At 42.8% G+C, this 26,315-nt stretch overlaps 1 protein-coding gene across 1 annotated transcript in view; it reads right to left on the minus strand.

The window, feature by feature from the left end:
* SPTBN5 (spectrin beta, non-erythrocytic 5) overlaps window positions 1–26,315 on the minus strand; it is a 134,995-nt gene that overhangs the window by 21,345 nt on the left and 87,335 nt on the right. The window contains exons 38-52 of the mRNA XM_034769645.1: window positions 22,910–23,031; window positions 21,640–21,802; window positions 19,503–19,691; window positions 18,102–18,179; window positions 16,533–16,705; window positions 15,339–15,429; window positions 14,235–14,381; window positions 12,689–12,826; window positions 10,915–11,171; window positions 10,583–10,769; window positions 7,295–7,507; window positions 4,227–4,423; window positions 3,373–3,577; window positions 2,383–2,577; window positions 1,463–1,618 (exon numbers count right to left, since the gene is read on the minus strand). Coding sequence (XP_034625536.1) covers window positions 1,463–1,618; window positions 2,383–2,577; window positions 3,373–3,577; window positions 4,227–4,423; window positions 7,295–7,507; window positions 10,583–10,769; window positions 10,915–11,171; window positions 12,689–12,826; window positions 14,235–14,381; window positions 15,339–15,429; window positions 16,533–16,705; window positions 18,102–18,179; window positions 19,503–19,691; window positions 21,640–21,802; window positions 22,910–23,031 — 2,511 coding nt within the window. The remainder of the gene's footprint in view (window positions 1–1,462; window positions 1,619–2,382; window positions 2,578–3,372; window positions 3,578–4,226; window positions 4,424–7,294; window positions 7,508–10,582; window positions 10,770–10,914; window positions 11,172–12,688; window positions 12,827–14,234; window positions 14,382–15,338; window positions 15,430–16,532; window positions 16,706–18,101; window positions 18,180–19,502; window positions 19,692–21,639; window positions 21,803–22,909; window positions 23,032–26,315) is intronic.

Raw genomic sequence — 26,315 nt, forward strand, 5'->3', positions numbered from 1 at the left:
GAATGGCGGCAAAATATCAGGCTCCGATGGCCTCTTTTCTAGCAATGGGCTGGCAGTCCCAGGAGCCACTGGTATTGCAGTGCTAGAGACTCCACATCCACTTCAAACTAAGGCTTTGAACTTATTTGAGCTTGGGTTGGAATTTAGTTTCAAAGCCTATTAAGTGAAGTGAAAAATACAGTAAGTAGTACTGTGGAACTCCTTGCCAGAGGATGTTGTGAAGGTCAAGGCTATAACAGGGATCAAAAAAGAACTACATAAATTCATAGAGCAGTGGTTCCCAAACTTGTTTCGCCGCTTGTGCAGGGAAAACCCCTGGCGGGCCGGCCTGGTTTGTTTACGTGCCACGTCTGCAGGTTCGGCCGATCGCGGCTCCCAGTGGCCGCGGTTCGCTGCTCCAGGCCAATGGGAGCTGCGGGAATCGGTAGCCAGTACGTCCCTTGGCCCGCGCCGCTTCCAGCAGCTCCCATTGGCCTGAAGCAGCGAACTGCAGCTCCTGGGAGCTGCAATCGGCTGAACCTGTGGACGTGGCAGGTAAACAAACCGGCCCAGCCTGCCAGGGCCTTTCCCTGCACAAGCGGCGGAACAAGTTTGGGAACCACTGTCATAGAGGATAGGTCCATCAATGGCTATTAGCCAGGATGGGCAGGGATGGTGTTCCTAGCCTCTGTTTACTAGAAGCTGGGAATGGGCAACAGGGGAGGGATCACTTGATGATAACCTGTTCTGTTCATTCCCTCTGGGGCACCTGGCATTGGCCGCTGTTGGAAGACAGGATACTGGGCTAGATGGACCTTTGATCTGACCCTGTCTGGCTGTTCTTATGTTCTTATATCATTCCTGCACACATAGATGACCTCTCCTCCTGCCTCTGTTCTAAAGATGGGCTCTTGGCCCTAACCTTTTACTGGCTTCACTGAAGTAGCAAAAAGAGGTTGCAACACCTGATCAATTGTTCACTTTTCCTACAACAGACTGCGTGCTTTCCTCCATGCCATGCCTTATCCATGGGACACCTTCCCTGAACTAATCTGCAACGCTACTATGCTCTCCTCCTGCAAATCCCTCCTCAAGACCCATTCGTACTAGGTTGCCTTCACAAATATTCCAGCTGATAATGCTCGTTAATACTGTTTATTTGATTGTATGTTTTATCCCTCTCCCCCAACACTTCAGATGTTGCAGAACCAGGCATTAGCCACTGTTGGTTACTGGGCCAGATGGACATTTGGTCTGACCCAGTTTGGCCGTTCTTATGTTCTTACTAATATTGTTTCATGATGTTAAAAGCAGGATGAAAGGCCTCTTGCATGAGGCACCATAGACACTGCAGTAATGGATCAGACACGTTTTCCATAGCTCTGTAAACAGAGCAGCCTGAGATGCTACTGAGTCAGGTGCAGGTCTCTTGGTTTTATTCATTTATGTTTTTCAACCTGTGTTTCAAGGCTGTCCGACTTACCTCCACTCCTTCATGCTGGCTGAGGAGGGTCTGCACACCCGGCAGGTCATATCCATAATCGTCTATGTCCACCACTGCCTCTTTCTCCTGCATCCAACCCTTTAGCTCATCCACATCGTGGTCATACTGGTGAACTTGCTGGGCTGCTCTCAGATTCTGAACAAAGAAATGGTTCACTAGCGGCATCATCCACTATGCAAGGTGCCACTCTGCTCTGATGCTAAGGAGCCTAAAGTGACACTCTGATGCAAAGTATGGTAACACTGGAGCTGCTGAGCTGTTCAGAGGCACATGGTTAAAAATACTATAATACACATTTACCTTTATTCCAAGATCAAAAACCTGTTTTTAAACAAACAGCTAAAGCCGCTAAGATATAATAATGTACTTAACTGCCACCTTATTTAAACCCATGTGTTTAACAAGGAAATTAATAGTTAAGGACATCATATATTTTACTTTGTGCACATACCAAACACAAACATTGGGTCAAATCCTGGGCCCTGTTCTTTGTGTTACCATCTGTGTTGATCTGAAGCTGCAGGAAGCGTAGGGAGACAGAATATATTGGAATTGGCTAGGAGATTGGACCTGAAACTTATCTTCTTACAAAAAGTGTTAAAGGATTTTAAGGACCACAAGTGATTAGTTTTCAGTTTTAAGTCTCATCTGAAAGATGTTTTATATGTCATAACCGGTAAATACTAATCCATTTTCGTCAAGGATAATGCACAGGTCAGCAAAGGCTATAAGACAATATTTGAACAAAAAAAGAGCTGTCTGCAACACCCTTTCTGCTATTACAACAAATGCATTCCGAGAACAGCCGTGGCACCTGCCTGATGAGTCAGAAAGGGAAGTAGGAACATTCAGGAGCTTTAGTGCTCAAAGTGCATTTTATTTAGTTGTGTGCATCATACCTCTGTCCTTGTCTGGATGGCTTGGCATAGTCTCTCCCATGTGTCATTGACCTGATGGGTCCTCCTCTGGATATCTCCTATCTGGCTGTGGCACTCTTTCTCCAGGTGAGATGCTAATTCATTTATCGAGAAAACCTTAGTATGTCCCAGAGGTTTCACCTCCTTTATAAAATCTTCAAACTTTTTTTCCAGCACCTGCAGAAAAAGGATGGGGAGGCAGATTCAAATATGAAGAACTTCTACAAACCCATGCCACCAACCATGAAGGAGGCAAAGGGAACTGATCACTTCTCTGCCATGTCCTACAGAACTTTCCAGGAGCGTAAATCACTTAAAAGTCAGATTTCCTCCACTCATCCCCAGAACAAAGCACCTCTTGCTGTGAGGAATCAACATCTTATGTCACACAAAGAAGATCACCTACCTCCTTGATGGCCTGATATGAAAACCAAGAACAACAAGCCAAGAACAGGAATGGAAATGCAAACAATTCAGCCTCTTCCCACAAGCAATAGTTGTTGAAAGTATACATTCAATGAAGCAAGTATAAATTACACCTCTCTGCACCAGCCTGGCACCATTGTGCCTTCAAAGGAAATTAACCCTGGGGTAAGCAATTAGTGGTATGGATGCTCCATCTCAGGCTTTTCCGCTGAGGGTGCTACAGATTTATAACCAGAACCCCAGTTCCCAGCCCCTTTCTAGCCAGTGCTGGGCCCCCTTTTGGGCTATGCTGGTCTTCTACAGCCCTCTGCCACAAAGGAAAAGAGGATGTGACAGCTTTCTTTTGCCCCAACTTTCTCCTCTGGTTGATGCTGCCTCAGAGAGCCCTGCAAATGGGTTAACCAGGCAAAAATTAGACCCAATGTGTGTAAAAGAGACAATCTGATTTTGCTTAATTTTTGTCTGTGTATTGTGCTTCAGTGCCACCAGTTATATATACAATAAAGCTAATACCGTCCCAGTTCTACCAGACAGGAAGCTTTTTACCTCAACATCTTCCAAATCCTGCCCATAGTCATCTGATTCTGCCACAGTCTGTCTGCTGGAAAGCCAGGCATCCACTAACTGGATCTCTCTCTCAAACTGGTACAATTGGTATTGTTCCTGCAGGTGTCTCCTCTGGGTCTCGGCTCTCTGTAGAAGAGACTTGTAGTTTGCTAGGACAGCCTGGAGTTTCAGAAGCATGGCTGAACTGTAAAGAATAACAACCAGCAGCCATGTCATTGGGTAGAGTACTTAGCCAGTAAAAACTATTTCTGCTACTATGTTTGTAAATGTCTCTTTTGCCCTCTAGTGCTATCAAAGCAGCAGCTCAAATACAAGAAAAAGGAAGAATCTAGTAATAGGGTGAATTATGTTAGAAGTGTGAGAACCAATAGGTTCAGGAAATTAAAATATCTTATTTCAGAGAATGATCCTTTTTCCATCTCCTCCCTCCCTCCCCTGCGACAGAAAAACATATTGGAAAGAGAAAGGTAATGAATTATAAAGAATACTGATTTGCTTAATTCCCAGACATGGTTAGCTCAGATCCTTTAAACAAATGAGGTCTGGATGAGAACTGCTGGGAGTAGGCAGGAGCCAGAGAAACTAGGCTAAAATCTATAACCTTTTGTTGCTTGTTATGTGGTTCTATTGTATTCGCTGAATAACAGGAAATCAGGAAAATGAAAGGTATGTTTTTGTTGCAGTGGGAAGGAAGAGCTTTAAAATGTCTCCTGACAACAGTGTTTCTGACAGAGTCACTGAATGGTTAATACGGGCTACTCCTCTTTTCAGTTTGTACCTCTCTAGCAGGTTTCTGTTAGAAGTGGAACAGCAATCCGGTTCCATTTTCCTACCTCTCTGGGTTATCGCTGTTTACTAGATTGGTGCCAGTCTCCTGAAGCTTCTCAATTCGGGGCTTGAACCCTTCCACGTCCAGCTTGGTAGCCTCCAGTTTGCGAAGCAACACCTGGGTGGTTTCTTCATTCTTCCCACAGTCAGATGTCTCAAGGATGAACCCCCTGTCTGCCATCCAGGACTCCACTTCCAAAAGCTGTTGGAAATTCCGGGATAAATGTGAGACACAGATATTCATGCATGAGAAAGAAACCTGGAAAGCAGTAATGCTCTAAGAGACCTAAAGGTGATAGTGGACAGCAACCTAGATGTGACCTTGCAATGCAATATAGTAGCTTTCATTCTGAAAATTGTGAGACTAAACCCAAAACTTAAGAGTCATGTAGTTGGCCCCCATTGTGGTAACTGGGGAAGCAGTTTTTTATCTCCCTCCTATCTGTATAAGTACTTGCCAAATATGAAAAGTCACAAGAATGGTTTGGGATTCTGGTTTAATCCATTCTAAGAACTCTCACCACCAGTTAGCACTCTGGACATCTGATCTATGGTGGTGTTCAGCAATCACTCAGAGCCAAGAAGGCTGACAAAGGCCTGCTTCATTCAGTGTTTGAATTCTACCTGACTGGCATTGCTTAGCATGGTTGGCCTTCTGCATAGCATAACAACCAGTTGCAAATGGCTCGTCAGAGCCTCTTAAAGGTACAGTTCCACACATGATCCTTTAAACAAATGAGGACAGCACAAGAGCCTCATGATGTAATGCATATATGGCACTGATATACCTTGAATGATTAATAAGTAACGATTCCATCAAGGCCTTAAAAATTAGAAACACTATCCACCTCTGTTTATCCCACAATAGGATCCACCTATGAAGACAATAAGAAAATGGTTCACATCATGTGAGACGCTCTGTCTAAAGACTCACACATCAGCCAAGGTCAGGCATTCCCCTCCCCGACTATAGATACTTAAATGGCTAAATGAGGGTATTGTTAATCACCTAGGCAAGAATCTCTCACTATTTGCATAGGTGTAAATTTCTTTCTCTCTCCCAACCGAGCTAAAATATTCCAAGTTGCCAAACACTCTGCTTTCCATGTTGAGTGGGTCAAGACAAGAAATGGGTGGGGAAGCTGCCAGTTAAAGAAACTAGAAATGTGGCTGTAAGAGCGAAGGTTAAATTGGGCAAACTGTTACCACAAGAAATCCAAGCCATTGTTTTCACCCCAAATTATAAACTATACATTGTTTCCTTGTAAATCAAATATACTGTGAATAATCTGTCTTTCACCCCAAATTAGAATCTGCACATTTGTTTGCCTTCTGAGTTAGATCTATAGCCTTCTATATGTGGGAAAGGCCTCTTGCTCTATTGTAAGTCCTAAATAATGTGAAATGCTTAGTATAATCAGAGAATGCACAGAGTATGGCCTCCAAATTTAGAAGGTCATAAGGATTGTTGGTTTTCATTGTAAATAACTGTTGCACTCTAGAAGTAATAGAAATTGTCTGGCACAAGGAAGGAGAAATGTTGAAAGACATTAACTAGGGTATAACTTTGGGATATTAAGAGATTGCTTAAAGGGGGATCCAGATTGTTAGTAGGGCAAATAATAAAATACAATCCTTGAAATGAATCAAACTTAAAAAGCCTCCGACAAGAAAAGGATTAAGGAAATTTGTTATACACCAGTGCCATCTTCTGGTGACCAATGGAAGCAGCAGAGAAACTAAGAGCTGAAATCTGAGGACCCACTTTGCACCTGTCCCATAGGAATCAGAGTGTGGCCCCCTCCAATGAGCCCTGATGCTAGAGTGTATAAATTGAGGCTGCCATGCGTTCAGGGAGTAGACAGAACCCAACACAACAAGCTGCAGAATCCCAAGTGTGACTGACGCCCATACCAGCCATGTGGAAGGACTCTCCCCTGTTACAGGGTTGAGAGCAGTGCTTAATTTCTGCCAGGGCTGAGTGTTGGCACCTCTAGGCTTGGCAATTCATAGCCCTGACACATCAGTTATGAAAGTAAAAAAAAAGCTTGATCCTCGGCACCTCTTTCATTATAAATTAAGCACTGGTTAAGAGGATAAGAAGAAGTGGGGAGATTTCGTCTCAAAGATTGTATTTCCCCTTCTATTCTTCAATAGAAATAGCTATAGGTTATCTTGCTGAGTCTACACTCTCTAGTGAGACCTCAAATAACCATATTTTATATTCTAACACCTTTATAAGTCCAAGTAAATTGGCCTAAGAGAGATTAAAAACAATAACTTTAAGCAATTGCTTTTAATATTCAAAACGTGTCCTTTTTGGACCAGTCTAGTCTAAGAGAAGTAACCACACTCTTCAAAGTGCCTTAAAGACAAATGAAACCTTGGAAGTGTGACAAATGTGTTAGGTAATAAAGAATTGAGAATTGTTGGTAGTAAGAAATGTTGGTAATTTGCACTGTTCTTTAATATAACTGTAGAGCCTCAGCTCTAGTATGTGATCATTGCTTTTGTATTGTGTGTGTCATATACACAACTGGTGTGTGTACATTTGAGTGGTGAACTGTTGATTATATATTTATGTGATTCTGGGTGAATTAATACATTGTTGGTTGGTTAAGAATAAGCAAGTGTCCTGATTTGAGAAATACTGTTCAAGTTAAAAGCTGACCTGGAAAGAACCCAGCATTAAACTAGTAAGCTAATGCTCCCTGGACTCAATAAAAAGGGGTTATCCCATTGGATTCTATTATACATTGACAAACCTTATTTGTTAGATTTCAGCTTTAAAATCTAACTGGGACCCTGGCAAATTCAAAAATTGACCCCCTTTTGCACATATAATGAGTCTTTATAATAAATATAAAATAATAATTAATGGAGATATCCCATCTCCTAGAACTGGAAGGGACCTTGAAAGGTCATCGAGTCCAGCCCCCTGCCTTCACTAGCAGGACCAACTACTGATTTTGCTCCAGATCCCCAAGTGACCCCCTCAAGGATTGAACTCACAACCCTGGGTTTAGCAGGCCAATGCTCAAACCACTGAGCTATCCATCCCCCACTTTCTTACCTCACTGAGGAATTGATGGGCCTCATATGATTGCATGAGTCTCCTTCTTCTCTCTTGAGCCTCAGCCTTCAAGATTTCTACAGAAGTCTCCAGCTTCTTCAAACGTTTCATGATCTCCTGGGAGGCAGAATGCCCACCCCTCACCAGCTTCTGCCCAGTGCTGACCACCACTTTTGTTAGAGCATCACGGCTGCTAATCTCATTCTCCAAGTTCTGGAAAGCACAAATGAGAGACCCCAAATGTAAGCGATGGAGACCTTTCTACCTATATACTGCACTTAGCAGCCCAGTCAATCAATATAATAATTACAAATCAATGTCTTTTTCACATTTAAAGATGGGCCAAGGCTGCAAAGTTTAGATCCAGACCAGAACTTATTGGAAACTGAGGAGTATTTGGACTAAGAGTTTCGTTTGGCCAGTTACAGAAAGAGGGTAGCTGCAAAGTTCAGCTCCTGATCTAAACTTCCCTAAGGTTTTGAGGTAAAATATCCTAACCACAAATACTTGCTATCAGGAGCAACCACCTGAAACACTCACTTGAATCCATGGTTATGCCATACTTCATGAGTTAATTAATGAACTTCTAGGAAACAGCCCCAATTTTCCATCAGTTCAACAGCTAAATAAATGTTTCTAGCTCTTCAATGTAATTCCAGGAAACATGGCTTTACCAAAATGGCATTTCAAAGCATAAAAGGAACACACAGCGATGGCCAAGACAAGGAGATAATGGTAGGAGACATGAACTACTCAAACCAGCTCCCCAACAACCTCTTCCAGCCCAGTGTTTGAAAACATCTGGCGTTTACCAAACCAATTCAGTTCATTCCTATGCACACACATTCCCACCCAATAGAGCTCTTCCTTGTCTTACTGGTGTAACTTAGACTTTATTCTCTTTGGGCAGGGACTCAGTCTTCTCTGTCAAGGGGGCCAGGCATTCTGTAGGTAACAAAATGACAGCACCCTACACTCAAAGTATTTCCCAGCCTGATGAAATAGTTCTGCTTAATTTGTAATTACTATGGAATTGAGCCAGAATGAGAGTAGCACTGCAGTGTTACATTATGTAGAAGAGATTCCCTCTGTAGCAATGAGCCATACTTTTAGCTCAGCTGGCAGATCACTTGTCTGTGAATGATGGGGGCCCCTAATCTTATCTTTAATTTCCCCTTATTAATCTCAGAGGCAGCCATATGTTGCTGAAAAGCGATACCATGTCTGACACTAGCAGAACAGAATCCAGTGTCAAACAGTTTGTACTGTGTATTAATAAGTCAGCAATGTGAAGAAGAACTTCACTATTTAATATTTAGGGACATGTTTTCAAAGCTCCTTCATTTGTACCCACAGGAAATGGAAACAGTGGTGTGTATAAACCTTACATTTATGCACACAAACTGAATATTTGTGTGAACACGATTGCTATATATGCAGGTAAATACACATTTGCAGAGGCAGGTATTAGATATTTGCTCACAAATTTCATCCACACTCCTTTCTGTGCTAGCAAAGGTGGGACTGAATTTTGAAAACTTGGCCCACCAGGACTAGAAATAAAACAGTAGTGTTCTTTAGAGGGTGAAACTAATCTCACAATAGAGTGGAGACTGGTTCCTGATCTTTAACATGAGATCCCCTACACAGCCAACGTAAAAATGTCTAGTAGCCTGTAGTAAACTAAAAGGTTCAGAACCGGAAATCTGAATTAAAAGCTTTGAGGGCCAATCACGTCCATTGGAAGAACTGGCAAAATGTCAGGGAAGAGCAGGCCTGTTATTTTGCAAATGTAATACACACTATTTTCCACCCGACTAAAATTCTATTGAAATATTTTGAAACAGCAATAAATAACAAGGAGAATTTTGCAGCTTAAGGTGTCATCACCACAGTCCCCCCCCCTCCTAGCCCAAGCTCCTTCCCCTGGCAAATCCAACCCCAATCATTCAGTCCTTTCAGGGACCTAACTTACCTCCCTACAATGCCAACGTTCAGAATGTTTTTAAACAGAGGAGTTTAAATGCAAGCATACACTCGTCCCCACTTTCCATCCTGGTGAAATGAGCCTTCCGCACCAATTGCATGTTCTTAAAACGCTATAAATTCTCCTATTTCATTTGTTCAAACCACTCACTGGTCAAAGTAAAATCTACATCAAACATAAATTATTCACAATATACCTGTGGCCTCCACAGCAATATGCTGGAGAATGCTTGACAGCCCTTTGTTATAAATATTCCATTTAATTCAAGGGATATTTGGGATGATTTTCCCACCCTTCACGGGAGTCCACACCTTTCTAATAAACCACCTGGACTGGACATGACTTTTACCCCACGACTTTAAAAAATTACTGAAGAGCAGATCTTTTTTCTCTCGAATTGCATCATATTGCACCAAATGTCAGGTGTTTTAAAAATATATTCCCAGGGGATGATAGCTCTTAGTAGATCTGCAATTTGTAATGGGGCTAGGGGCCAGAAGAAGTTTAACCAACAGAAGACCGGGGATGGTACTGAAATGAAGTGCCCCTCATTACCCAGCAAAACCAGTAGCTGCTGCAATCTCCCTACCTTGAAATTCTTCTCTCCTATCTCATTTATTGCAAAGGAGCAGATTACTCTAGTTGAAAAACATGCGTGACACAGCTGCTGTTTCATTGGTATGGGAGATGACAACGTTCCAGGTTCTCCTTGTCTCTGATGACAGATCTGAACCTTGCAAAAATCGTAGTAACTAACTTGAAAGTTGTTGCTAAAATGATGGTGGGATAACGTTAATAATGTTCTGTTAATTCCCTTATTTTTTCAAAAAGTGCAGGAGGAGAAGGTTCCTATCACGCCCCCACCCTGCAGGCATCTGGAAGGCTAATATGCCTGGATGTATTTGCTGAGTTTTAACATTTTTTCTTGGGACATCTGTTGCTTGGAGAAGCCTTGCCAGCATGCACAGACGCTTGTAAAATCTATTTAGTATTGCAACAACCAGGGTCGGAGCTCAATAATTTGCACAAAGGGATAGGGTGCCCAAAGGGGAGTGCAGGGTACACTACTCAGAGTATTGGTGTGAAAATACATGCCCTGGATGCAGTCTTGAACATTCAAAAGGCACAGAATTGCTCATTAAAGAGCACCCTTGTGAGACAAGGATAAAAGTCATCCCTGGCAGTGACAGTTTCGCTGTAACCAGAGCAGAGGAGAAGTGTTCCACTGTAGGTACATAGGCACCATCCCACGTTCTCCTGCTTGACTTCAAACAGTGGGGATGGTTCCCATGCTACTTTACCTGGTGCTTTTCCTGTAAGCTTTGGACTGTTGTCAGAGATTGGCCATAGTCCTTGGAGGAAGCCAGGGGGAGCTTCTCATGAACCCAGGCCAACTCATCATCAACATCCCGGAAGAACTGGTACTGTAGCCTGCTCGCTTCCAAACTCCCACGCCGCTCCTGCAGTGGATCACTTAGGTGCTTGTACCTGCAGATTTAAAATGGAACCAAATTAACACAACAGAGAGATCGTAAGGTAATAGAAGCAGGTGCCTTGGAAATGAGAAAATAAATATAAAGGAGAAAGATAGAAGGGGACAGAGAAGTGAGAAATCGGGCAGACACCTACATACCTGTGCACCACCTGATCAACCCTCTCCTGTAGCTCATCTGCAAGAAAATGCTTCTCTTGCTGGAATTTGCAGGCTGTGTCCACAAGCACTTGTAGCCGATCGCTGTGGCTAGCAACATCTTCCTCCAATGCCCCTTGTTTCTTCAGGAGACTATTCAAAACCACCAGGTCACTGCTACTATCTGGAGGCTTCAGCTCGCTTTCCACATCTTCCAGCCATTTCTCTATATCCTCCACACTCCGCTGGAAACGCAGGGCCTGGGGGCAGGCAGGAAGCAAATGTCAGCAGGCATTTAGGGTTAAAAAAATCCCAACCTCCTCTGTCAAGGAGCATGTGTGTCACTTTCGAAAACCTTTTCAGGGCTCAATGAATTATCTCCTCACTTCTGATGTGGTGTGCAAATGTAGAGAACACAGTCCATTGAACAAACTCACAGAATATAAAAAGCTCTATGATCTGGACAAACTGGAGAAATGGTCTGAAGTAAATAGGATGGAATTCAATAAGGACAAATGCAAATTACTACACTTAGGAAGGAACAATGAGTTGCACACACACAAAATGGGAAATGACTGTCTAGGAAGGAGTATGGAGGAAAGGGATGTGGGGGTCATAGTGGATCACAAGCTAAATACATCTCTACCTCGATATAACGCGACCCGATATAACACGAATTCGGATATAACGCTGTAAAGCAGTGCTCCGGGGGCGGGGCTGCACACTCAGATCAAAGCAAGTTCAATATAATGCGGTTTCACCTATGATGCGGTAAGATTTTTTGGCTCCCAAGGACCGCGTTATATCGAGGTAGAGGTGTACAAGTCAATAGTGTAACACTGTTGGGGAAAAAAAAAGCAAACATCATTCTGGGATGCATTAGCAGGAGTGTTGTAAGAAAGACACGAGAAGTAATTCTTCCTCACTACTCCAGTCTCAACTGGAGTAGCGTGTCCAGTTCTGGGATCCACATTTCAGGAAAGATGTGGACAAATTGGAGAAAGTCCAGAGAAGAGCAAAAAAATGATTAAAGGTCTAGAAAACATGATCTATGAGGGAAGATTGAAAAAATTGGGTTTGTTTAGTCTGGAAAAGAGAAGACTGAGAAGGGACATGATAACAGTTTTCAAGTACATAACAGGTTGTTACAAGGAGGAGGGAGAAGAATTGTTCTTCTTAACCTCTGAGGATAGGACAAGAAGCAGTGGGCTTAAATTGCAGCGGGCTTAAATTCCTGTCAGGGTCGTTAAGCACTAGAATAAATTGCCTAGGGAGGTTGTGGAATCTCCATTCATTGGAGATTTTTAAGAGCAGGTTAGACAAACACCTGTCAGGGATGGTCTAGAGATAATGCTTAGTCCTGCCATGAGTGCAGGGGACTGGACTAGATGTCCTCTCAAGGTCCCTTCCAGTTCTACAATTCTATGATTCTCTGACATGCCCAAGGCAGCTGGTGGATGTGATAATTCAGTGCATATCGCCTCTGCATCCTCCTCTGGAGGTCTGGCTGTAAAGTAAATCTTCCACCAGCAGACACCACACGAGAACATAGCAGCAGCAACAGACTTCTCTCTGTGGGGTTCCCACCTCTTTGCAAAAGCTTCAGTGCATCTGGCCTGTGCTTTGTAGTATTTGTTATGTGCCACTGATGATTAACTCCTTGGCTCCAGTGGCTTGGTGCGACAGAGCACGCGAGGCAATGGCACATGGATGAAACTTAGCACTTCTGCCTTGCTCTGTCACATGAAATGGCCGCAGGACCTGTCCCCAGCTTTACCTTGTAGGCATCCTGTAGCTTGGTCCTTTTTTCATGGCAGTTTTCCAGCAGCTCATCCCAGAGCTCTTCCATTTCTTGCAGTCTGGACTGAATGGCCTCAGGAGCATAATGTCCCTCTTGGAGCATCTTCTCTCCCTCCTGCAGCAAAGACAGCAGACACCACCCTCTCTATTAGCCCACTGCACCATAATCCACCACCTATCTGTCTGAGATGTGTGCTTGGTTATCAACACCCATAAGCCACTGCTTGGGGGTGAGAACCTGCTTCTACAATCTTTATTAATCCCTTAGCAGAACACGTGGGGTTTGGTGGGGATAGAAGAAAACACTCTAAGTTAAAACTGTTGCTGGAATTGGGATGGTAGTTGAGCTTGCCAGACTTCAGGCCTCTAGCGCTATTTGAAATGCCAGAGACCTATCGCAGCAGGATGTCTGGGAGTCAGGTACTGACTTACAAAAACACACTACAGTCTCCTGGCAGAGGATCAATCTGAGGTGAGAGTATGCAGTATTTGTACTGCCTAAAGGCTGGTACTGAATCTGGTTTGCCAGCATGGTATTAGTAAGTGCCCATCAACCCATCTCTCTCTATTTAACACCTCTGAGTGCTAAAATCAGGAGCACCTTGTGCACTGTATGATATAGTCCGAGTCTGTCAGTATTTCTAGGATAACTCCCCAGTTTCAGATGCTTATAGATTAGCTGGGAAAAAACCATCCAGCAGGCTGGCAACTTTGCAGTATGTTCTCAGCCCATGAGCAAGTTTGTATTATATCCTTCTAAAGTTAGACTGAGGCACCTTTTAGTTATACAAAGGGGAGAAGTGGGAGAGGAAAGAACCCATAACAGGTTTCCAGTTGCAGATTTTCCTCTACAGAATCATTCAAAGACCATCTTTGTTACACGAAGGAACCCTAAAAAAAGATCCTTTCAAATGACTCTTTAAAGGCACAAGATCCAGGTGGGTCAGAGAAGGCTATAGCTGCACACTGCAGTATTCTACAAACAGTGGGTACTGCAATACCCAGGCACAACGAGATGAGTGTGGGTTGAAGCTTCACTCTTAACTCTGAAGTGTCTATTGTAAAGCACCTTGTACACGATTGGTGCAATAACAACAATTACTGTACTGAGTTTAGCTTAAATAAATATACACATAAGCATCTCCAGACTGTCCATCTACACCTGATACTCAATACCTGGCCAAAGTTTGTCATGTTTCCCTCATGCTTCCCCCACTGGCAAAATTTTAATGATAATTCCCCTTAAAATTCTTTGTTCCTCTTAACACCCTCCATCTGACGTGCTCTAGGTTCTTGAGCGGTATTAATAAACTAAACTTCAAAACTCCCTTTAGAGGTTGGTAAAAGTATTGCACCCATTTTGCAGATAGTAAAGTGAGACAACGCCATGTAGAACTTAAGTTACTTTGTCCTGGATCACACAGGTGCCCCTGCTTATTTAATATCCTTGTGATTCAGACATTCTGTTTGGCTGAACCTTTCCCACCAGCCCCCATTCCCCACATCAGCCCTGCATCTCTTACAGCCTTGATGCTGTCTATGCGATTTCTGTTGGCCATGATCTCTGCGTGGAAAGTCTGGTGTTTCTGCAGCTTGGTCTTCAGATTGCTCGGGTCCTTCCAGCTCTCATCCAAAGCAATACTGGTCTTCTCATTTATCCAGGCTGCGACCTTGGGGTGGGGGGGTGGAGGGAGGACACAGAAGATGACAAGAATTTCAGAAGCTACTCAGATCTTATTTTCTAGGATTCCCTCTTATACTTCTAATACAGTGGGGCTAATTAATGGAGAGAAGCAAAAATGGCTGAATTCTCCTTTCTATGCCTCCACAATCTCCTCCTGTCTTTCAAGAGGAGGAGGTCATCTCTATATCTCCAGCCACTACCATTCCGTCTACCTCACATGACACTAAACACAATGGCATTATCCCCTTTTCCCATCCTGTGTGCATGTGTGTGGGGGAAGGGGCTGTCTCCATAGTTCTAACCACAAGTCCACTGTGTCTCACAAGGAAAGGATTGCTCAGCCCCTTTCCACTACCTCTCAAATGTGGAATGCATCCCCTTTAACGTCTACTTTTCCTTCTGTACCACAGTGTCCAAAAGATATCTCAGGCTATATCTACACTGAGCCGCAGTGTGGACTAAGGGGGCATGAACTGCAGAGTGCACCGAAGTGTTGCATGCTAACTGCCCTGTGTGGATGCTGTTGGCATGAACTAAAAGGTACTTAATTTGCATCAACACAGCTTTGTCTGAAAGAGGACTATGTTAATGCAAACTAGGTATCTATTAGCCCATGCCAGCAGTGTTCACATGGGGCAGTTAGTGCGCAACACTCTGATGTACTCTGCAGTTCACACTTCAATAGCACACACTGTGGTGCAGTGTAGACAAGCCCTCAGAAGTGGACGGAATTTTAGGTGGGGAGGCAGGTGTGGCTTGAGGGTTGAAGAAGGTGCCTTTTTTCTCTACGCCTATATCTTCCCGTCTCATCTGATGTCATCCCAGCCTCAGTTCCTTGATTCTTTCCTAGTAAAAAAACTTCAGGGATTCATGCCCAAGCAGCACCGCTGAGTTGTCAAATGTTTTAAGAAATCACAACAACGTGAGGAAGATATAACTGTACCTCAAAGGAATTCCGCAGAAACCTCTGCAATAACCTGGATTCCTCCAGCACATGCCTGCGAGCCAGGGCGTTCTCCAGCAGTTTATCTTTCCTGGGATTAAAAAGAGATACATGAGAACAAAGCTACAGCAGAAGAGACTAGTTGGCATAAGTGGGTAGCATTTTAGCCTTTCACCTCTAAAACTCAGGTTTGCAATGTGACCTTATGTTCTAGTGGATACCTATCCATATAACCCAACTATCATATAATTCAGCATGGCAGACTTGATGCCCAGGACTGGAATATCAGGGGTTCTGTAGTTAACCACCATTAACTACATGATCAGCACAGGAACACACTATACCTGTCACCAGCTAACGCTACCAATGCCTTCAGCGGATGGCTGTACAGGCTGCCACATGACCAGCAAGCTAATCTTGACATTGTGCCTATATGCACATCACCTACAACGTCTCTTGTTCCTGAAATACGGTTTAGCCGTGGAAGTTTATCATATTAAAGCTACACCATTCTGAAATGCAGCCTCTCCCATTATTACAAAATACAGAGGAAACAGTATGAAGTGTGACAAGTAATCGAGGCCCTGAGTACTGTATTCAAGTAAATTCATACATGAGATAACATGGTCACTATAATATATTTATATGTCCCATTTCATCCCAAAGGATCTCAAAGTACTTTACAAACTATACATAGATCATTTCAGTCACGCCTCATGTGAACAGCTGTTTAACAGTTCACTAAAACAACATGCAACGTTTTAGGACAAGATGTGAAGAACACCTTATGCAACTGAAATTAAAAGGTGAAATTTAGACAGGACACAAATACCCCCATTGAGAATTTGGTCAGGACATTGGGTCAACCCCTTTACAGTTGTGAAAAATGCATCCCTCATACCAGGCAGGGACACTGATTCAGTACAGACACAGATGTGTCTCTTTCTGAATCACCAACACCTCTTCCTGCAGCACCGAGGTGTTCCTTGAAAGTCTCCCATAGAAATACCGACCTGCCTCAAGCTTCCTTTGCTTGCAAAATGTGACAGGGCTTCAGCACAAAGTGCAGTGTGGACTAAGTACAGACCAATGTCTATGGTTCCCCTAAAATATCTAGACAAAAAGCAGTAGAGCAGGAAGGGTCTCATTTGGACAAGGCTGGGTAACAGTGACAGGGAAAGGGGTCAGCTTTACCTCCTCAAAATAGCCTGACACTTGTTCGTGATGTTCTCCGAGTCGTAATGCTTGCTCTGCCTCAGTTGCTGTGCAAAGGAGGCCATCACATTAATCTTCTCCATCTGGGCTTCCAGAGCCTTTTCAAACTGCATGTGTTTCCGCTGCAGGCTCTCCACACTGGACACAGAATCCTGGATGGGATTCAGTGATAATATCCATCGTTAGAAGGGAGTCATACCATTCACCACATTCAGGACTCAGGAATTAAACCGTCATTACTCTTCCCTCACAAATCATCCTGGAAATGTATTGGCCTTTGAATTTGAGACCACAGTCCCCTGGCCTTCAAGGATTTTCTACCCACCATGTGCGGGCAGCAGTTCAGGCTCTGTCTGCTTCTGTGCTGAGCAATCTGCTGGAAGCTTAGCTCCATATGCTGGAGTGTAAGGACAGAGCACTCAACATTGATCGATATAGAGAGCTGACTGAGGTTTGGAGATACTGAGCCTTCTCCTACCCTCGTAGGAAGCCACAGGATGGAAGACTAACATTTTAGTGGATTTGAGCCACATTTAGTCAATCTAATCTTGCAAGAAATATCTGCTGGAAGCACATAAATATGGATGACAAGCTGGGATCAAGGTTAATGAACAAATATGTCAGAGAGAGAGAGAGAGACTTAAACCAGAGCACCAGATCCAACCTATGAACTTGGAGAAAGCTCAGATCCAGATTTGAACTGGATAACTCAAGTCCAGTTTTGTCAGAAGCATGGACACTGAAGTCCCCTGAACTTTGTAATCCAAACTTCATGACTCAGATCTCACTCTCTCTCTCTCTTCTGCATTTCTCTGGACTTCCTATCCAGAATCAGAGGTGTCAAAATACTATAACTACTCAGGCATGTTTCTCCCATTACTTCCACCCTGGATGACACTAGAAAGCATTGGAAATCTCTTGAGGAAAGTTATCTTCATGAAAATTCTAGCCCTGTTTTCAGATCACAATGCACCAGAGAAGTATGCAAATATCCAGACATTTATATGACTCTTTGGAGGCGTGGCCATCATCAGTAAATACAGCAACATAACTGAAAGGCAGACGGTACTCAATAGGATATTTTCTATACATTCATGAGCTGAAGATGAATGGGAAATATAGCAGGGATTCATAGGAAGCCATATATTTCACTAGATGGTACTGTACATGTGTACATCCACTCCTGGAGAGACAGACACCAGGCACCAACGCCAGACATATTCCATGTTATTAACACTGATGGATATGTTTTCCTGGGCCATATGTGACAGGTCACAGATGTAATTCCAGCTTCCACCTCTAACAGGGGTGGATAGAATATTTCACTATATCTGATGTTGAAAGCCTGAGCCTTCTGTGTACAAAACAAATAAAAGAAACAGGATTCTGCATAAACAGCAAGATGCGGTAGGGATCTCCTCATGAGGAAGCGCGACATGGGGATTTTAAAAAGGCTCACAGGATATCAGAGTATTTCACACCTTCCCCCTCTTCTCACTGATGTCTCCCTGCTCCAATGGAAATGTTGTCATTATCCAGCTCACCTACCCCTAAATCCTCATTGGCCAAGAAGGCCTCTTTGCTGCTGAGCCAGCTCTCGTTCTGCTCCACATAGCCAAAGAATTTCTGTTTAGGGGAGAAAAAGTAACGGTGAGTTCAGTTTCTAGCCTGTAAAACAGGGATAACCCTCATCTGTAAAAATGGGGCTGGTAAATACTTACCTGCTTTATAGGACTATTGTGAGGATTAATTAGCCAAAATAGACCAAGCACTTTGACCATGAAAAGTGTACATAAACAGTGTAAGTAAGTATACCGTGTAAGTATTTAGCTATTATTAACAGAACTCTCTTGCTGCTATATACAACTACTCAGACTCAGGATACTGGATTTTCTCATATGCAACAAAAATATTTGTGGCATATGTGCTAATGCTGCAGATCAGAATCTAATACCTTTATTCACAATGAATAGTACCGTACTCTATGAGCCGTCCCAGTGGAGTAAGGTATTACTCAGTTTGAGAAAAGAAATTAGAATCTGGTCCTAAGTAAGTAGAATAAATTCTATTCTCATGAGCTTCAGAGTACAGAACACTCTTTGGGATCCTGTAATCCAGCATTTGCTTGATATGTCCAAGCCACCTAAGTCTTTTCTTACTAATCAACATTCCCATGAATGACCAGCACGATTTAACACTTCCACATTTGTCATCCTGTCTTGCCATATTATTTGAAGAATTTTATGCAAGCATCTGCTATGAAAGCTGTTTATTCTTTTGGTATGTTTGACATAAGTCGTCCAGGTTTCTGAGCCATACAGAAGAGTGGAAGCACTCGGACAGTATACTGATGAGCACCATAGAAAATCCCATGAGGAAATTAATCATTCTCTCTCCAGAGCAGGGTTTGAATGGTGTGCAGTAAATAAGGCCTACAGCCACATATTGAACAAGGAGGAGAAAACTAAATATTGAATAGCTGCTCATTCTTTGAGCACCAGCCATTCTGTGCACTGTGGAGAAAAAGGTATCAAGTAATTAAACACTGTATCATAATGCATATGGATCACTTGATGATTACCTGTTCTGTTCATTCCCTCTGAAGCACCTGGCATTGGCCACTGATGGAAGACAGGATACTGGGCTAGATGGACCTTTGGGCTGACCCAACATGGCCATTTTTATATGCACAAGGGGATCAAATTAAGGTTGTACAGGCAACCTTAGTTCTGGCATTCCTAACTTTTGAGTGCTTGACTTTGCAACCTCAATAACATTCTTATATTTTTGTGTGTATAATATATAAATGACACGTTATCAGAGGAGTCTGAGCACATATGTCCTCACCACCTGTGGCTAACTCCAAACGAAGTCTGCCCATTCTTTTCGAAATCCCTCTATGCACTGAGGAAGGTTCATTGATGCTGCATTTTTCTGTTGATCACTTACCTGTAAGTCCTGGGCCTGAAAGAGTTTTACATATTGCTCCTGCCATGCCTGTGTCAGTTCAGACAAGGCTTGCTGCAATCTGGAGAGAGATTGGTGGATCTCAAGGGTTGCATAATGACCAGAGTTGGCAAGTTTCTGACCAAAGCTGCCAAGTGAGTGGAATCTTTTCATTCGGGCTTCAATCTCCGCCTAAAGTTCATTAGAAAGATTGATGTCAAAGGTTTATGGAAAGTCAGCTATTCAGGATATAGGTCTTTAAGGGAAGGAAATGGACTGTATTTTAACCTTCCAATACTAATATTTGTATGGAAAATCATTCACCTTTGTGCTATGTCACTGAAACAGCAAAGGAAAGTCTAAGCACATAAATATGGAAAACAAATGCCCTTATTTCTCCAAGAGACACTGGTCCCCTGCAAGTCAAGATTGTGATTCATTTGGGAATAGAATGGGAAATGTTTAGAATTAAATGGACGTGGATTTTTAATTTGCATAACGTCATCCTTTTCTCTCATAAAGGGTGGCCCCTAGATGGCAAACTGTACTTGGAATTTCTCTTCTCCTGTCTCCTGCCAAATAAATTGGCAGCAGGTTATTGCATTACAGACACTGTTTAACCTTCTTTCTTCGTGTTGAAGTGAAACATGTTTAAACTTCTTTTCTAAAGTGAGAAAAAGGTAGCAATATGTCTGTATAATGAATCCTTAAGGTGAAAATGTAATTTATTATGAGACGTATACATTTAATGTGGAAGTTACAATATAAACTATTTGAAAATAAAAGAATTGTTCAGAAAAATACCATTGTGCACTCACTTTTTAGTAAGATGGACATGTAAAACATCACAGACAGTTGATGGAATATTAATCACCTGAAATTAACACTGCTGATTCTTAGATCCAACTTTTCCTTCACTGTTAGGCCTTGAGGGCACAGCTTTTAACTTTGTGTAAATTAATAATTACAGTGCATTTTATGGCTGGAAATTTGGAATGTACAATAAATCTGTTTTGGGTGAGGCCTCTTTTTATTGCATTGTAAAATTATTAACATTGTTGAATAGTTTCTGACATGAGAGAAAACTGGCAGCACATAAAACTTGTGTCAGAAGAAGGGAGAATATCTGGAGTTTGTTATTAAATCCTGATCTGGAAGATTAATTAGGATTGTATTTTGTTAGTGCTGGGACCCACAGAGTGTGTGGACTTTTATTCATAACTTTTGTTAATGATTCTGGGAATATGCCTGTTCATAAAGGTAACAAAACTGCAAAGGAAATCTGACAAGGTAGGGGGAATAGCATGATAAACAGTGATGGAACAGCTGGGATGGGGAAGAGGTAGTAACTGTATGATATTTATAGCTCATTGTTTTGCAAAGTTAATTAGCGATTCCACTCCTAGTAGGAAATCTGCAAAAAAGTTAAGTAAGCAGAAGGGGGAGTAGGAATTTACAAGGAATTTACACTGGGATAAGGAGTATTTCATCTTGCCATCATTGGGTAACAAAATGGGCTAGCAGCGACTCTAAATTACCACCTGCTGGTCATTCGATGTCCTCTGTGAAATAAGCTGGTGATCTCAGTCCACTTCCCAGTGGACATCTGTCTACATCACAGAACATAACGTATAAAAAATTGGCGCTAACTGACACCCTTGTTTAGGGTGACGATATGTCCCAATTTTATAGGGACAATCCAGATATTTGGGGCTTTTTCTTACATAGGTGCCTATTAACCCTCCCCCCCCATTCCGATTTTTCACATTTGCTATCTGTCACCCTACCCTTGTTAGCAGTCTCAGCAGAGTGGTCAAGGACTGAATGGGCCTGCAGACTGAAGCACCTTTTTATATCTAGAGGTGGACTCTCCAGTGCAGGGTTAATGCACACCAATGGGATTGTTTAGAGAAACACGAATGGGCACACAGCCCATGCAGTATCTGCTCAGGGGATACACAGATTCCTTCAGTCTCCAAAGATGATATTTTGGCATCTTTTAGTTGTTTATTTTAAGAGAAAGGATGATCTGATACAGGGAACATGTTCCCTAGGGGTGTCCTGCAGTGAGTAATTCCAATCACAGTACCCTGGAAAGGTTCTCCAGGGGATACAATTATAAGCAATGATCATTACTTGCCTTTCTCTCATGATGCTCCTCAATCATGCTGTCTGCCTCAGCTGGGCTTTTGGGAAGACCCCCTGCCTCCATTAAGCCTCTGATTTTTTGAATCCAATCTAGCAGCTCCTTTAGCTCCAAGTTAAACTTCTGCAACTGGTAAGAAGCTGCCAACTTTTCCCTCCTGCCACATGATGGACAATTATGCATTAGCCAATACACGGTCAGTCTACTTCCTTTCCCTGCACAGCCCCTGCTCCTGCACCATTCTCTACAACAGCAGCTCTCAACCTTTCCAGACTGCTGTACCCCTTTCAGGAGTCTGATTTATCTTGTGTACTCCCAAGTTTCACCTCATTTAAAAACTACTTGTTTACAAAATCAGACATAAAAATACGAAAGTGTCACAGCGCACTATGACTGAAAAATTGCTTACTTTCTCATTTTTAACCATATAATTTTAAAATAAATCAATTGGAATATAAATATTGTACTGACATTTCACTGTATAGTATATAGAGCAGTATAAACAAGTCATTGACTGTATGAAATTTTAGTTTGTACTGACTTCACTAGTGGTTTTTATGTAGCCTGTTGTAAAATCAGGCAAATATCTTTATGAGTTGATGTACCCCCGGAAGACCTTTGTGTACCCCCAGGGGTACGTGTACCCCTGGTTGAGATCCACTACTCTACAAAGCTCCTGCTGGGAGAAGCTGAGGCTGGGGTAATTTGTAAGCTTCAAGTCATCCAGCATTCCCATACGACTCCTTAGAGTGTTGCTGTTAAGCTGAGCTCACAGTAGCTGCAAACTGCATTGGAATCACCATGATGACATTATTTCTTCAGTAATTCCTCATGAGAGGCCAGAACTGGAGCAACTATCAAATCCTTCACAGCCACTCCCTTAAGTGATGATTCCTGCTCAGAGCCAGCCTTTGCATTTTTGGATGGGCCTGAGAAACAATCTTTTGTCCCCACCCAGACATAACTGCTGCACACAGTGATCTCACCAGGCCTGATCGGAGGATTTGGGGGAATTTAGAGAGATTATTTTTGGGATAAACCACAGTCTTACTGGACTCATTTTACATAAAAAATATGTACGTGGAACTTAAATTCCATTCAACTAACCAAACTGCTGCAGAAGTAAAGCCCAGCTGTCTGCACCGGATATTGTATGAAGTCCCAGAGAACTTTGGTGGCCCCTGGCAATTGCTTTCAGGGCCCCAAGGAGCAGCTCTGTTTCTGCTGACAGAGATTCAGATAGTAGCCTGGTAGAAGGCTTTACCTTTGTTTGGCCTGCCCCTGGAGTCGTAGCCAGCTGTCTTTCATCTCTCTTTGCTTTGTACTCAGTTTGTCATTTATGGATGGATTCATCTTGCAAAGGCGGAAAGATTTCACTTCCAATGTCTGAGGAGAGATTTATAATGGACTACATTTACTCAGATTAATTATTGTATTGGTTCCTATGAGCTAGGCTTTCCACTCAATTGCTTGAAGGAAAGGGATGCGGCTTATTTTAAGGGCCCAGTTTTCAAACATTTCTGCCAAAATTGTGGCAACAAATTACACACAGGCAGTAGTTGCGTGCAGACTCCACATTTGTGTTTGCAAATAATCATCCAAATGCACAAACCAAGTAACTATATGCTATTTTTCGCACACGCACATCAATTGACACTTACAAATGCTGTTTATCTGTGTGTGTGAGAACATTTATTGGCACCACTTAGGCACTGATGTTTGAACGTTTCACCCTTAAGTAACAAGAATGCTTTTTCCTCTGTATGCAGTGTTGTTGTTGCTGTATCGGTCCCAAGATATTAGAGAGACGAGATGGGTGAGGTAATATCTTTTATTGGACCAGCTTCTGTTGGTGAGAGAGACAAGCTTCTCTGGTTTATTGGGATGTACACTATTGGCATGAGAGGTGGCTAAAACAGGAGTTCTTCTTGTCGGTTCATACTGATGACTTGAACGAGAAGTGATGGCAGCTACAAGTGAGGCAAAGGAACCTCACAGTGTAGGGGCATCAAGCCAATAAAAACAAATGTTGTTAGATAATTGGCTGTAGATTACAGGTTTTAATGTATATGCCAAAAACAAAACAAAACCTACAGAAGAACCTCTAATTCTCCCTAATGACTCATGGTGCACTACTGAATTTTGCAGTTCAGTGAGCATGTGAAAAAACAAACCACCAGGATACTGCCTTAAACAACTGTACAGCAGAACATCACTAATCTGCACAAATGGGACCAGGACCATTGTGGATGGATGCGGTTTGAGGCCTAGACTGTGCTATGAATGAGGTGCACCAGCAGCTAATTCCTAGCTCTGTTTCAGGGCATCAGTGAGTGCCAGGAAGTAACGTGATGCACTCCCACTGGCCTGACGGGAACATGATGTTACTGACACTGGCTTGACCTTCAGCACAGGATCAGAAGCTCATTTGTCTCTGCTTCAGTAAACTGCAGTCCCAAAACATCATTTTCAATGTGGGTTTGTGGTTTACTGAAGTGCTATTTAGTGAGGTTCTACTGTCATTATTTAACACAGCCTGGCCAAATTGCCCAGGATTCCCATCTGGATCCCCCTCCCTCCACCATGAAGATGAAATGAAAAATAAATATTTATAAATAGTGAAAAATCTAGAAGGAAGAATGTTACTTGCCCATCAAGAAAACATATTTTGTCTCCGGTGATATGCAAGGGGGGTGGAATAATAAAAAAAAGATACTCATTTCACATTAAATTTACTGCAGGACATGACTAATAGTATGTGTGGAATAGACAATAAATATATAGGAAGGTCACTGATAATCAGCTTTTTCATATTATGAAAATTAACCAGTGGGGTATTATTTTATGAATTTATCACACATTCTCTACCTTTGCATATTTTTTTTCAAAGAAAGCTGAGAGAAATTTGTGGCTTCCAAACGTGCATTCAAAATAAGTAATTATCCTTAAATCTCCAGTTGGTAATTAAATTGGGAACACTAGCTCATGTGACCTCGTGACTATCTGGGAATCTCTCTACAATTTATGAATTTATCTTTACCAGGCTGCAAACCCCATTTTGAATGTGCAGCCTTTTGCCTTCTCTGTTGTCTACTTGCCTCCATGTTGGGTTGGAATTCCAAAGACTGGTAGCAAAAGAATAGCAAGAGAGAGATGCTGAAGTTAAGTGCTCTTCCGTTGAAGGGGAACTGCTCTAAACCACAGGATGGCTCCCAATGAAGTTTAGCAGGGGAGAAGTTGCCTTGGCAATGAAGTCACCTGCCAGAGATCTCTGGTCACCTGGGGAAGCTGGCAAGAATGTTGCCTGACAAAAGGGGCTAAGTGCAGGGCCAGATTTACAACTTACGTGTCCCTAGGCACAGCATCTTCAGCACCCTCCCCCTCCCCACCCCCCCGCTTACAGCTGACCTTTGTGTTGCACACAGTTTTAGAGAGGTAAGGTGCCCCTAGAACGCCGGCGCCCTTAGGCATGGGCTTACTGTGCCTAATTGGAAATCTGGTCCTAGCTAGGAGTTATAAATTGGGAGGAGCTGATTTATTTGGGTCTTTGGCCATTTTGTATCCAGCTAGAGAGGAAAGAAAAGCAACCCAGCATATAGGGACCTGCATGAAGGAGGGGGCCCTGCTTGATTTCCTGAACCCAGATGGTTCCCCAAGGACTCCCAAGGGAAGGGTGAGGTAGGGAGAGTCATTGCAGTTAGGATGGTTGTCATGTTCTATACATGATGTATACACTCCTGTGCTTTACATGATTAAGTGAAAGAGCAATTGAGTTAGACTCTGGGCAAAGCATCTCTCTGTATCAAATGCATTTCAACAACTTACTAGCTTCCAGAGAGACTCAAATGGTAAACCAGAAGGCTCACACCTTTTGGTGGGGTTCTGGGAGAAGGTGTGTAAATATATGGGAGTCTGAAGGGTTGCCCTGTGACCAAAGAGGCTAAGCAGCTGGACAGCTGTTTCCTGCTCTCAGAAAGGGGTGGCAGATAGGTCTGTGCCTCAAGAGCGTAGATAGGGACCCTAACATTGGGCCAGTGTCTTGACCCTGTTTAGGCCCTAGAAACTTAAAACATTCAGGGATTCAAGAACCCAGAGCTTTGAATTCCTCTTACAGCTGCCTTGTGGGTGGCCACCAGGGGGTACAGACTGGATCTGTGACAACCTGTGCTACTGCCTCTGAAGTTGGAACAGGACCCAGATACCTCATTTGGACGCTCATATTAGCCCTTAGTCATGTAAAGGTCAATTTTACATGCATACGAGCTGCTTAGAGCATTAAAATGTGACATTTGGACATTCTGTTTAGGGGACTACACTTGGAAATTGTGCCCATTGTGTTTTTCCACTTTTTAGAACAGAAATGGATACAAGCTTTTGGTTTAGTCCATTGCTGATATAGGAGCCAAGTTGCAAAGATGCGATAGGGATCTGGATCCATACTTTCCATAAGTTCAGGGAAGGTCCATTCCAGCACTGAGATGTGGAACCATCTCCAAACAAGAGAAACATTATATGCTAAAAACATATGTTCCCTTCCTTCTCAGCTTTAGTACTTCAGAAGGGTGGGCATTTCATATGACAAACTGTGATTGAGGGGAATACAAAGGAACTAGAATCGTTCATTATAAAGAAGTCTGCTCTGAGGACCTCCGAGTTTTCTATCTGCTATG

Source organism: Trachemys scripta, chromosome 4, assembly GCF_013100865.1.
Source record: "Trachemys scripta elegans isolate TJP31775 chromosome 4, CAS_Tse_1.0, whole genome shotgun sequence".
In the NCBI taxonomy this organism is placed as follows: domain Eukaryota; kingdom Metazoa; phylum Chordata; order Testudines; family Emydidae; genus Trachemys; species Trachemys scripta.